This window comes from Falco biarmicus, chromosome 7, assembly GCF_023638135.1.
Source record: "Falco biarmicus isolate bFalBia1 chromosome 7, bFalBia1.pri, whole genome shotgun sequence".
NCBI classification, from domain to species: Eukaryota; Metazoa; Chordata; class Aves; order Falconiformes; family Falconidae; genus Falco; species Falco biarmicus.
Window position 1 is genome coordinate 37,980,893 of NC_079294.1, and position 12,116 is coordinate 37,993,008.

Consider the following 12,116-nt stretch of genomic DNA (forward strand, 5'->3'; position numbering starts at 1 on the left):
GAAGGGAGCAGCAGGTTTTGGCAGGAGGGAGGCTGAACCTCTGCGCCAGCTAGGAGTTCAGATCTGGGCTTGGGGGGCAGGCAGGGACAGTCCTCTTCAGCACTGTCAAACTCTTCTTCTCCATCTCCACCTGGAGCGAGTTGGTCCTTCATCCCACCATCCAGCTTTCTGGACAGCCCATGGGAAGAAACAACACTGGAGGGAATCAGAAGCCATCTCAGAAATCCTTGTAAAGAAAAGCAGCCCAGCAGCCAGCCCACTTGCAGACTCTAATCCCACTGCAACTGGGAGGTCTCCTCCTCTGTTCTTTGCTGCTGTGCATTAGGTGCCTGTTTCAGGGAGTCTGCATCCCACCACGACCAGCAGACCAGAGCCAGGGGCTTCTGCAAAGCCTCCCAGTGGCTGCTCTTGCTGCAGCCATGAATGCACCGAGGCTGTGGGTGAAAATGGGAATGTGCCAGGAAGAAAACAGACTGGGTCCCCAAGTCAACAGGAGACTGGCCAGAGGCTGGAAGATCTGTTGGATGGGGAAAGATCAAGACAGCTGGGGCTGCCCCAGCACAGAGAGGAACAGGCTGGGGGAAGACTCAAAGCCCCCCAGGGCTGCGGACAGCCAAGCAGTGCTGCTGCTGGCCAAGCTTTCTAAGATGTCTGTGCCTTGGGACAGGGTCACCTTGCAAACTTTCTTTCGGACCGATTTCCAAGTCTGCAGCTGAACTTCATTCAAGTGCTGAAGGAACAGGTTAAGCCAGGCCCCACATTGCAGTGCCTTGGAGCCTGCAGTGACGGTCCTGGGAGGCACCGGCTAAGATGTGACAGGGCAAGATACTCCTAGGGCTGCTGTGAACAGCCTGACATCAGCTAGGGAGCTGCAGCTCAAGGTAAAGACCATTGCCTTCGGCCCTTGCTGTCATTTGGCTGTGCTGATGATGAGGAACTTCATCCCTGGGAAGCCCCAGAGGGCCCAGCATGGGCGAAGGGCTCCGGGGCATGGATCTTCTCCCAGCTATGAGAGGAAACCATAGCTGGAAAGATTATAGTGGGAACCCTGCAAACTCCTGGCACCAAGCATCAGCTTTGGAGAGTGAGCTGCAATTTCCTCATCTGGAAAATGTAGTTTCCTTTGGGGTGGACAGGAGAAGATGTGCCACACCGCTGGATAGGAAGGTGCTCTGCACCTTGCTGTAGGCTTGCATGCGTGCCAACTTCCCATGTGCCATTCCTGACAGTGCTGCCTGGCTCACCTTGGCAGTTTGGCTGGGCAGGACCACAGAGGCATGCCTGGGGAGGCCCAAACACAATTTTACCCTCTTCTCACCCTTTTCTCTTTAGATGCTGAGGCCCTGCAAGCCATTTCATCCCCTGCTAGCCACTACAGGCCATTTCACTGCTCACTGAAGGCAGAAGAAAGACTTCCGTTAACTTCCACAGGCTGCAGATAAGGATCTTGTGTGCTAGGACTAGCCAGCTTTTAAGTAACAGCCTCTCAGCAAAATTTATCATAACCACTTACAGCAGGACAGCCATGTTCAGAGAGATGCTCTCTTCATATCAAGCCTGTCTCTTCTTTTGTCCTCTCTTCCCACACGAATACTGCAGCAAGTTGCAGAGCATGGCTGAAGGGGAAAGCTAAGCCTACTTCAGACAAAACAGCACTTAAAGGCCTGATGCTGCTGTAAAGGCCAGAAATAAAAGCCTAACCGAGAGCTGTGATGTGTGAGGCGGCTCTATTCAATAAGCCACTTGGATATCCAGAAGCTGCACGCAGATGTAATTTATTTCATTTTCAGTCCAAAAAGCTCAGGCAGCCTCTAAGAGCAGAAAATGCTCCAGGCTCATTTGACTTTTTCTCCCTCTTCCTTTTGTGCTGGAATAATAAATGCAAAAGCCCATTCAGTGAAAACACTGAATGCAGCAAACTTTCCTCTGATGCTCAGAAGAGTGAAACTTCTGTTGGCTGGCACAGACCAAGGCACCAGCCCCAAGCACAGCCTGGCCTGCTGGGACCATGAACAGCTATTTTCTTCCAGGTTCCTTTGTATTTTGGAGCTACGCAATAGGTGAGCTTGGCTCAAAAGTGAAAACACCTATGAGAGGAAACCATAGCTGGAAAGATTATAGTGGGAACCCTGCAAACTCCTGGCTAGAACGACTTAAAGCTGAACTAGTTTTGGTTAGGAAACTGTCTCAAATGGGTCTTATGAGACACAGATGGGTTGAGAAGCCAAAGCTCCGGTTTCTCCTGCAAAAGCTGGTGAAGCTGGGTAGTGAAGTGAGTGAGAACTGTTGACCTTCAGGCTTTGGGAGTGGTCCTGGCCACCCTCATGTGGGACTGGATCCAGGCTGTCCCATCTCTGGATCTCCAGAGGAAGGCTGCAGCCTCCTTGGCACTGATGCTCAGCTTCCCAAATGCACACACAGCTCTCAGCCAGACGCGTCAAGGCCTTTGTGGCCTGTGATTTGAGTTTTCTGCCTCTTGCCTGAGAAGGTTTGTCACAGCTTTGCTCTCCTCTCTACCTCTGTCACATATGACTCCCAGTCCTCACCGACCTGTCCTGCCCATGCATCCAAACCTGGTACGTGCCCTTTCCAAATTGGAATGGTTATCTCCTGCACCTGAGCACAGGCGAGCGAGTGAAAATGCTCTGCATAGCCTTGCTCTGCTTTTGTCTTCCATTCTTTCAGCAGAAAATCCTTTTTTCTCCCTGCTCAAAGCCACCAGAGATGCCTTATGGCTCTATGGCTCTCACTCTCCTTCCACCTCACCAGCAGCCCCATGAGCTGCGTGTGTTCCCTCTGACCCCAGACTGCATCTGCCAGTAGTTGCTGAGGCTGCAGGAACGTGCTGCTGCTGTAGAGCCAGCTGCCAGCCAGGGCTGGTAATGCTGCTGGGAAACAACATCTTGACACAGCTTGGAAGACAGATTTTAGTCTGGGAGTAAGGAAAAGGGATTCCATCAAGTGTGGAAAACTACCAAGGAGGGGTTTCTTGCCTGGCAGTAAGGCTATGGGGCAGCAGATGTGCTGCTGGGGGCTCATTCCTTCTTTCACGGCTTCATCACCCACTGCTTCTGACTCCCACCTCGTTTCTTGGAGCTAGCCTTACAACTCTCCACCTGCATGTCGGAAGCAAGCCAATTTTCCGCCACAGATTAAGTGTCTGGTGTGACAAATATACTTAAAGTCAGGTGGGGAAACTCTTCTGCAACCTGCAAGGGAGTGTTTAATACTCTAGCTGAGCACTTGCTGGTGCTGGAGTGATGCAGACGATGCGTAGCCGCTCTCCACCCCATGGGTCTGCAAGGACACCTGTGCAGTAATGTGGTCTCTCTGCTCTCTGTTGTGTGCTGCCAGAGGCTGAAGAAGACATGGTGTGGTTATGGCGTTGTGCGGCCATGCACAGCCCTTAAATGTGTCTCAGGAGCAATGTTGACAGTGTTGTTTTGTTTTAAATGGAATTAATGAAAACATCTGAGTTTCCCTTTGTGTAATACAAACCCTGCTGCAATCAAATTCTGAATACCTCTCTGCAGAATGCCTCTCACTGTACCTCCCCCCAAAACACCTTCTGCAAAGGAAAGGGGTGAGAGAGAAATTCTGCCACTGTCCAAGGCTCCTGAAATAACCTTTCCCCTACCGTCAGCGCTGGCTTTCCTGCAGTGATTGCCGAGGTACTGGAGGACCAGTGGAGCGGTTCCCTGTATCGCAATGCTAAGCTTGGGTGTGCTGGGCAGGCCCCACACGTGCGTGTGAGCAGTGTCTGAGTGTGTCAGGCTGGAGCTGTTGCAATGCCTTACCCTCAGATGTCTGGAGGACCAGGGTCTTGCTGTACGGGCTGACTCCTGTTTTGTTGAAGGCTTTGACACGAGCACTGTACGTGCTGTTGAAGTGAAGCCCGTCCACTGTGCACATGGTCTCCTTGCCCACGTACACCTCCTGCAAAGCAAGAACAGTTAGTACCCAGACCACAAGAGTCCCAGGGGTGGGAGAATAGCTCATGGTGGTCGTGATGCACAGGGTTCAGCCATGCTCTGCTACCTAGGGCAGACTTATGAGCACTGGATACAGCTAAAGCAGAGCAAAATGACCCCGTGATTTGTTCCTTGACAAACTTTGGGCTGCATCAAAAGCAGTCAGGCCAGCAGGTCCAGGGAGGGGATTCTGCCCCTCTGCTCCGCTCTGGTGAGACCCCTCCTGCAGTGCTGTGTCCAGCTCTGGGGCCCCCGGCATCAGGGGGACATGGACCTGCTGGAGCGAGTCCAGAGGAGGCCACAGAGATGCTCAGAGGGCTGGAGCCCCTCTGCTGTGGAGACAGGCTGAGGGAGTTGGGGCTGTTCAGCCTGGAGAAGAGAAGGCTACGGGGAGACCCTATAGCAGCCTTTCAATATTTAAAGGGGGCTTGTAAGAAAGACAGGGACAGACTTTTTAGCAGGGCCTGATGCGATAGGACAAGGGGCAATGGATTTAAACTAAAAGAGAGTTGATTCAGACGAGATATAAGGGAGACATTTTTTACACTGAAGGTGGTGGGACACTGGCACAGGTTGCCCAGAGAGGTGGTAGATGCCCCATCCCTGGAAACATTCCAGGCCAGGTTGGACAGGGCTCTGAGTGACCTGGTGGAGTTGCAGATGTCCCTGCTCGCTGCAGGGGGGTTGGGCTAGAGGGCCTGTAATGGTCCCTTCCCACCCAACCATTCTATGATTCTATGAATACTGTGCCACAAAACCAGTTCCTGTAGGGGATGGAGATGCTATTCATATTGGTCCAAGTCATAAGGCATCAATCCCAGCCAAACTCCCACTGAATCCCAGAAGAGCTCTGCCAGAGAATGTATACAGACTGAGCCCAGGACACAGAAAAATCCTTGCAGAAAACAATTTTGCATGCTCTTGGGTGGCAGGATCAAAGTGTGCTTTGAAAGAAAACAAGGTGATCACACCAAATGGGCACTGACTCACCAGCATGTCACGCTTTTGCTGCTGTAGCCCCGCTCAGAGGAATAGAGCTGTGCAAGCAGGGACAGCGGTGAACAGGCCTACAGGCTACCAAAATCCATGGCTCACAAAACATTGACTTGTAATTAGCAGATCCATGACAAATCCCTGTTTGCTGCCCTTCGTGGTGCAGATGGAGGCTCTGCGCAGGCAGCTTGCCTGTGTAGGAAAACTTCACTGCCCTGGCTCCCACTCCAGAGCCCGCTGTGCTTCGCTGCCTGAGTGATGGGGGTGCTGCTGCTTCCAGAGCCAACACTTCAATCTGACCCCTTTCCTTGCAGGTGGGTGCACATCTCCAGAGCTTATAGGGCTGCCTGCATGCTCCCCTGCACTGCAGAGCTGAGATGATGGCTTCCACCCCTCCCGATGCCCTGAGCGGGGCTAGGAGCAGCCCAAGTCACAGCAGGCCTGGGAGCAGCAGTTATTCAGTGCTCAGGGTCAAGGAGCACAATGTAGGTGTCCTAACAACCTGGGTGAGATTTGTGATGGAAAGCTAAGGAGGCCCTGATCCACCTGGGCTCCAGCACCCACAGAGGTCTCCTGCATCCAGCACCCCGCATGAGAGCACGGCTCCCACTTCACCACCCCAGGTCCACTGCAAGGAGTCCCTGTTAGGCTTGATGCCCAAAGACGGAGTCCTCTTGCCTTTGGGCACTGTCTCAATCTCTCCTGCCTGTTTGTGTGGGAGGTAGGTAACAGGCTTGGCTACACGCTGACTTCCTCTTGGCAGGACTGTCACCTGTATGACAGTCAGCACTCCTAGCTTGCTGGGTAAATCACATCCTGACACGGTCAGCTTGCTGCTTTTGGGCAGGAGAATAGCTTAATGATCTGAGAAGCCAGCAATGTTCCCCTTTGTGGCACCAGCTGTATCCCATCAGCTGGAGCAGCTCTCTATAAGCCTGGCAGCAGGAATAGCATGCACATCCAAGCCCCTCCAAACTGCTGGCAGAACGAGAGAAGATCGGTGCGCTGGGGAATTGCCCTCACCTTGCTGGGTGGCTGTGCTGAGCCTTGGCCTCCCCACACCCTGTTTCCTGCTACCTCCCTCTCCAGATCCCATCCATGCCACCTTTCTTCTGCCTCAACTCTGCTCTGGCTCCTGCATAGGTTTCTTGTGCATGAATTCAGAAAACACAATGGGCTGGTCCCTGTGCCTGCTCTGGTGGATGTGAACATGCCAGGATAATTATCAGTGTGTCGGATCAGAGAAAAATAATATTTTAATTGTGTAATTACAGCAATTTAAAAGCCCTCAGGCCTTAAACACCTCTGCTTGCTGGCAGCTGGCAATCCATGAGTCTCATGGCAATTAGCATACCTTGCATGAAATATTTAGCAACCTAAAAAGATGGAGCTTCAAATGCGTTCTTTGTGTTTGCAAGTCACACTGCTCACTGGAAAGGCATTTCCAACTCCTCAAATAACCTTGCTCCCAAAAAAAGCCTGCAGCTTGTCTGCATCATCAGCTTCCCTGGCCACCCCAGCAGCAAATCTCACGTTCCCACGGAAGGAGGGGGACTTGTAAAAAAGTCTAGAGAATTCTTTGGTCACTTCATGGCAGGGCAATGCTGGAGCCAGATGAAACACATTGCCACTGAGACTGGCTTCACGCACTGGGCACCTACCCTGAACTGGCCGCCGTTGCCATCATCGAGCTCCAGGATGTAGCCTTCCACCTGCACCGTCGACAAGGGGGGCTGCTTCCAGGACAAGGTGGCACTGTTGTTGTGGGTGCAACACTCCTCTAGCTGCAGGATCGGGGGAGCCGGCACTGGGGAGGAAACTAAACACAAATTAGTGTAACCCTGGCTGCTAGCACCACAAAGGAGGAGCAGGGGGATAGCCATGGCATGCATGTTTCAGCTGGAGCGTGGATGATGCGTTTATTGCCTTGGTGTGAAGCCAGCACAGCACAAGAGATGTAACTACGATCTTGTGCGTGTGAGGTGGGGAGGAAGTAGAAAGGACTGCTCTCCAAACAAGCTCCACCAAATTCCTCCACCCCGCAGCCTGGTAAAGCTGAGATTTACCCAGAGCTTTTCTGCTTTCTTCCTGTTTTCTAATGCATTTTGGTGAAATATGGCAGTGCAGCAATATACCTGGTATAGAACTGCCTGGATCCTTCACAGCAGCCAGTCCCAAATCTGCGACATTTACCCACATGCTCTGCAGAGCTGGCTGCAGCTGTGGGCCTGGCCACAATCTAGCAGCAAGCACTGCTCTCCTTTTCCATCGAACAAATTCACTACAACAAAGCAAGTGATGCTGGAGCAGCAGGGATGAGTCTCAGGACCTGCAGAACAGGGAGCATCTGATCTTTTTGCCATAGTAGAGTCTGTCCTAAAAGGGGTGGCAACTGCACAAACTATGACACCGGGTGGAGAGGTGAGTGTGTCTCTCAACAATGCCTTTTTAGCACCCTTGACCTGCCTGAAAGGGCTCAGGGTCCTTCCACCCTGTCTCAAGCGGAGCACCCATTTTGGGGGTTACTGTGGGGTCCCCAAGGCTGCCCCCTCTGCCAGCCCACCAACAAACAGCCCTTGCCGCTGAACACCTCCCGGGGAGGCACAAGCACATTTCAGAGAGGTCTCCAAACAGGCACCAGACAGTCCTTGCCTTCAGCCTCTGCACACCTCTGGTACTGAGGCTGTGAGGCTGTGTACCCTATAGCCTCCCATCAGCTACACAGGGGATATAAAGGACCGTCAGGGCTTTTTCTGCTCAAGCTGTAGATGCACGTGGGTATCACAGCCCACTCCTGCTCTGAAAAGCATGGAGGGGTGACAGCACAACAGGGAAAGGGGATGTCCACTGACACATCCCATCCCCTGCCCAGGGACAGCCCTCCCAAACCTCCTCTCAACAGAGCTGCTCATCCTCCATCCTTATTCTCACTGCGCAAAGTCTGACAAGAGCCAGAGAAAAAAAAGACATGGAGAACCCAGACAAGATATGGAGGAGCTACGGATGCCTGGGAGAGAAAAACCAGGCTTGCTGGCAAAGGTTCACCATGCACCACCTCCCTCTGCCACTCCTCCACCTCCTGGCTTGGATCCTCAGGAACAACCAGGCTGAGTGCCTGGAGAAACGGAGTGGTGAAAGCCCTCACATTACAGCTGATACAACAGAAGGGATGCTGCTTGTGCCCAGCATGTGCTGGCAATGGCTGCGGGATGCTCTGTACCTATTGCTCACCTTTGCTCTTTATCAAGACCTCTGGTGTTGCCTTGCCTCCCCCAGTGCTGACACCTGTTTGGGATCCAAACCCAACCTCCTGCAAAGTCTACAAAATGCAACTTATTTTCACAGTGAGGGTGAGATGAGAGGTCAGCCTCTCTCGGGTCTGCTCTGCCTCCACAGAGGAGGGTGGGCAGCTAAACCAGCAGCAGATTTGCTCTTATTAATTAAAAATAACTCCCCTGGGCTAAATTGAAAGGAAGGACAGGAACACGCTAACATCTCCACAATTGTTGTGTAAGCAAAAAAGTAATCCAGCCCTCCCTCGGTTTGGCTCCCCTCCCTATCAGAAAATGTTACTGACACTTCAAATTAACAGCCTGGTTAAAGATGAGCAACTATGGCCGCTCCCAGCAGCCATGCCCAATGCACCCTTCTCACTGCAGCAAATACCAGCGGGGCCATTATTTGAAAATACTTGCTATCGTTAGAGGAAGCGAGTGGTCAACAGCCTTCCTGTGCCTGACTGCTGAGAAATGCTGCTGTCTGCAAAGGGCTCCTGAGTCAGGAAATCCAGCTGTGAAGGCAATGAAGAACACGCCAGTCCCGCAGCTGGTGGTCTTTCCTCCAGGCAGCTCATTTGCACCCACTGAAGGTACAGGCCTAGATTCAATGTCCTCCTGAGCCTCCCTGCACCACAGCCCATTTGCATCTTCTGTCAGCTTTCCTGGACTTGCCAAATCACAAATTGCTCACAGGTTGCAGCTGCTCTCTGCTTCCTGCAACGCAAATGCAGTGGCTCTCCGTGCTACCAGAGAGTGAGCACAGAGAGAATGGAGAACAAGGAGGAAATTAAAACTGAAATGAAGGTCTAAAAAAACAATAGCGAGGAGAGGTGAGGGAGCAAAGACCCCAAGCTACGTGGCATGGCTCTTCATACCTTTGTATTTGGAGGGACACCGTGGCTGCCTGCAGCAGGCAGCTGGCTAGCTGGCCCATGCCAGGTGCTGCTTAGCACTGAGCCAGGGAATGTGTGTGAGTACAGGTGTGGGAAGTGCCTTGTGCTGCTCCTGAGACCCTGGTCCCAGCCTGCAGAGTGCTTCTTAATGAGGCAAACCCAAGCTCTCAGCACCTCAGTCTGGCACACAGTTGCCCAGGGATCCAAGACAAGGAGGCAGATGACTGGCCCAGGGGTGCAAAATAGGGTCTGGGGTGCCGAATCTTGCCAGAAGATTAAGAAACTCTCCTCTCCTGCCTCTTCTCTGTGATGCCTTGCATGGAAGTACTCAGCATGAACCAAGACAGGCTTTTGAAAGGCACTAGAAATATTCTTACCTTTCATCTGGACAAAGTCGAGCTGATGGATGGACTGCAGCAGAGGAGCATTGTCAAGGTTCAGGTCGAAGTCCGTGGTCATCCGAGGTGTGAGCGTCCCCTTTCCCCACTGGTCCTCGGTTAAGTGCACTCTCCTGATGAGAGCATCGGAGATCTGGTGGCAAGGAGCATCCTCAGCTACCGAGAGCCACCAAGGCTACATGCTGTGCCTTGTCCCTGCCCTGCTCCCCTCTTTCTCTGGGCCTCCCAGGCTGCCACTTCTGCCCCTGACTACCAAAGGCTGGGACTTCACACATGGTTTCTAGCATCGTCCTTTGCTGCAGGCTCAGATTGGCAGAGGGACCCCAGGAGTTTTGGGGACTATTTTAAAGGCAGGGTCTAGCACCAAGGGACCAGCTCAGGAATGAATGGTGAGATGCAGTTCCCCAGTGCAATATGACCATCTCTTGCTGGAGAGCCACAAGACAGCACTTTATGATCACTGCTCCAGAGATACGCTACCGTCTGCTGCAACCCTCTATTCCTCTGGTCAGAATAACAAATATCCCTGGCCTGGTTCTGCTTCTGTCCTGCTTCAAACCTACACGTGATGAGAGGCTTGATTTTATGACTGGAAAAGCCGGGGACATCATCTTTGGTGTAACCCCCCCAACTCTGCTGTGTTACCCTAGGGCCTCTGGCTGCATGATACCTTTGCCATTCCCCCCGCCGCCCAGACGTGAGCAGCTCCACACCAACCTGCAGGAAGCCGCTGGGGTCGTTCTCCTTGATGACCTCCAGGCAGTACTCCATCAGGCCCGTGGTCTGGCGCAGCTTGACCGTGCAGTGAGAAATCTGGTCTCGTACCACCTGCAATGGGACAAGAAAAGCAGCGTTGCTCAGAGCCGCGGGGTTTGGGGAGACAGGGAGCAAATGGGCTTCAGTGCTGCGTGGCTACACAGGGATGGGCTCAGGTCAATGTGAAAAGCGACAAAGACTCAAGGGAACAGAAAAAGGCAGAGTTGGCCAAGACTCATACATCAGATTCCAGACCTTTGAAAACCTGGTGCTAAACAAGCCTTGTTTAGCTCAAAATTATTAACCCACATAATTATTTAAAGCAGTAGGGCAGTTCCATGCTCTGTCTTTAAAGACAACTTCCAAAGCTTATGAACACCATGCACACCAAATGCCTACCTCCATAGACACATAGCTGCTGCCCTATCCATCCCTGGCATGCAGCCGGGCTGCAGGGCTGGCGCCGGGGCAGCTGCACCCAACCACCAGCAGCGCTCCTGGCATTTTGGTATTTCTGAGAGAAATGAAAGCACCACCTCCCCAGCTTCAGCTCTGACTCATGGTCTGTTTGAGATGCTCATCTGCCCACCGCCTGGGATGGACCATGCTGCAGAATTGCCTCATTTTCTCCACCGGCTGCAGCAGGAGTGTGGGGATGAGCTCAGAGAAAGAGATGTGCTAGTGAGAGGAGATAAATCCTGCTCGCCTTGCATCAGGGCTCTCTATGGCACACTGAGCTCTGTCTGGGGCTGCCCAGGCTGCATGCTAAAGCATGTCTTCTTGTACCCATGGATGGTTTCCCCAGGGGAATGCGTTTCAGCATCCCAGCAGCGAAGCACAAGCATGTGGCTTGGCCGGTGCCTGTGGGCTCTGCTGATCTTCCCTGAAACACAGCGGGGAGGACAGGGTGCAGGCTCCCGTACCACAAGGATATATTTGAAGGTTGGCTGGTGCCTCATGCTGAATCCCCACAGAAGGAGACAATGCAGGTCTGCACCCAGTGTCAGCAGGATTTCTGTCATGGGAGATTGGCAGAACAGCTCAGGAAGAGAGACTATGCTTTAGAGAGGAACGTGCTCACGGCAGATAATTTTTTTTTCTTCAAAGCTGTGTAAAGTTCTCCACTAGGATTGAACAAAGCTAGGCAGCTCTAGAGACCCCAGCTATCCAGGATGTTACAGACAGTAAAGATGAGCTTTGCCTCAGCAGCTGCAGCTGCAGTAGGATGGAAAAAGCTGCAATAAGCAGTGATTAACATTTCTGAAAGCGCAGTTGTGTCCTCAGCACCACAGTCAGTGAATCCCAGCATGCCCACCACTCCATAAGCACAGCAGCACTTGAATGACCACCCTGGGCTGGGAAGCACCTCCTCCTGTGAGCACCCCTACTGCTCTGAGGGATGAGGAGGTGAAAAGAAGCACATGTCAGCCTCCTGCGGTGAATAAATATGAAAGCTTTTCCATTCTCCCCACACAGCTGTATCTGGTTTTTTTCTTCTCTCGGCCATTTTATGAATGAAGGAACCCACTGGCTGGATACTTCTTGCTGCGTACTTGTGGTGCAAGTCAGGAGCACCGTGGCTGAGATGGGTGAAAGATCAGCCCATGGACTAATAATATGGTTGGACTCGATGATCTTACAAGGTCCTTTCCAACGTAACTGATTATATGATTCTATGAATCTGGGCTTCAAGGGGGGGTGATGACTCCTGCAGGGCAATCAATCACACCATGTGTTGATTAATTATAATTTAATCACCTCTACTTAATCACCTAACAGGAAGAAAAGAATTATCAGTCCTGCAGCTCGAGACAACATATCTGCTTC

At 52.3% G+C, this 12,116-nt stretch overlaps 1 protein-coding gene across 12 annotated transcripts in view; it reads right to left on the reverse strand.

The window, feature by feature from the left end:
• Positions 1 to 12,116, reverse strand: part of TRIM9 (tripartite motif containing 9) — a 71,288-nt gene that overhangs the window by 11,058 nt on the left and 48,114 nt on the right. For 8 of the 12 annotated variants that reach the window (XM_056347260.1, XM_056347259.1, XM_056347258.1 and 5 more), the window contains exons 4-7: positions 10,251 to 10,361; positions 9,513 to 9,666; positions 6,626 to 6,783; positions 3,798 to 3,936 (exon numbers count right to left, since the gene is read on the reverse strand). In XM_056347260.1, the coding sequence (XP_056203235.1) occupies positions 3,798 to 3,936; positions 6,626 to 6,783; positions 9,513 to 9,666; positions 10,251 to 10,361 (562 nt within the window). Of the gene's footprint in view, positions 1 to 1,065; positions 3,937 to 6,625; positions 6,784 to 9,512; positions 9,667 to 10,250; positions 10,362 to 12,116 lie in introns of those variants that run through there. The other 4 variants (XM_056347261.1, XM_056347254.1, XM_056347252.1 and 1 more) reach the window with 2 other exon arrangements.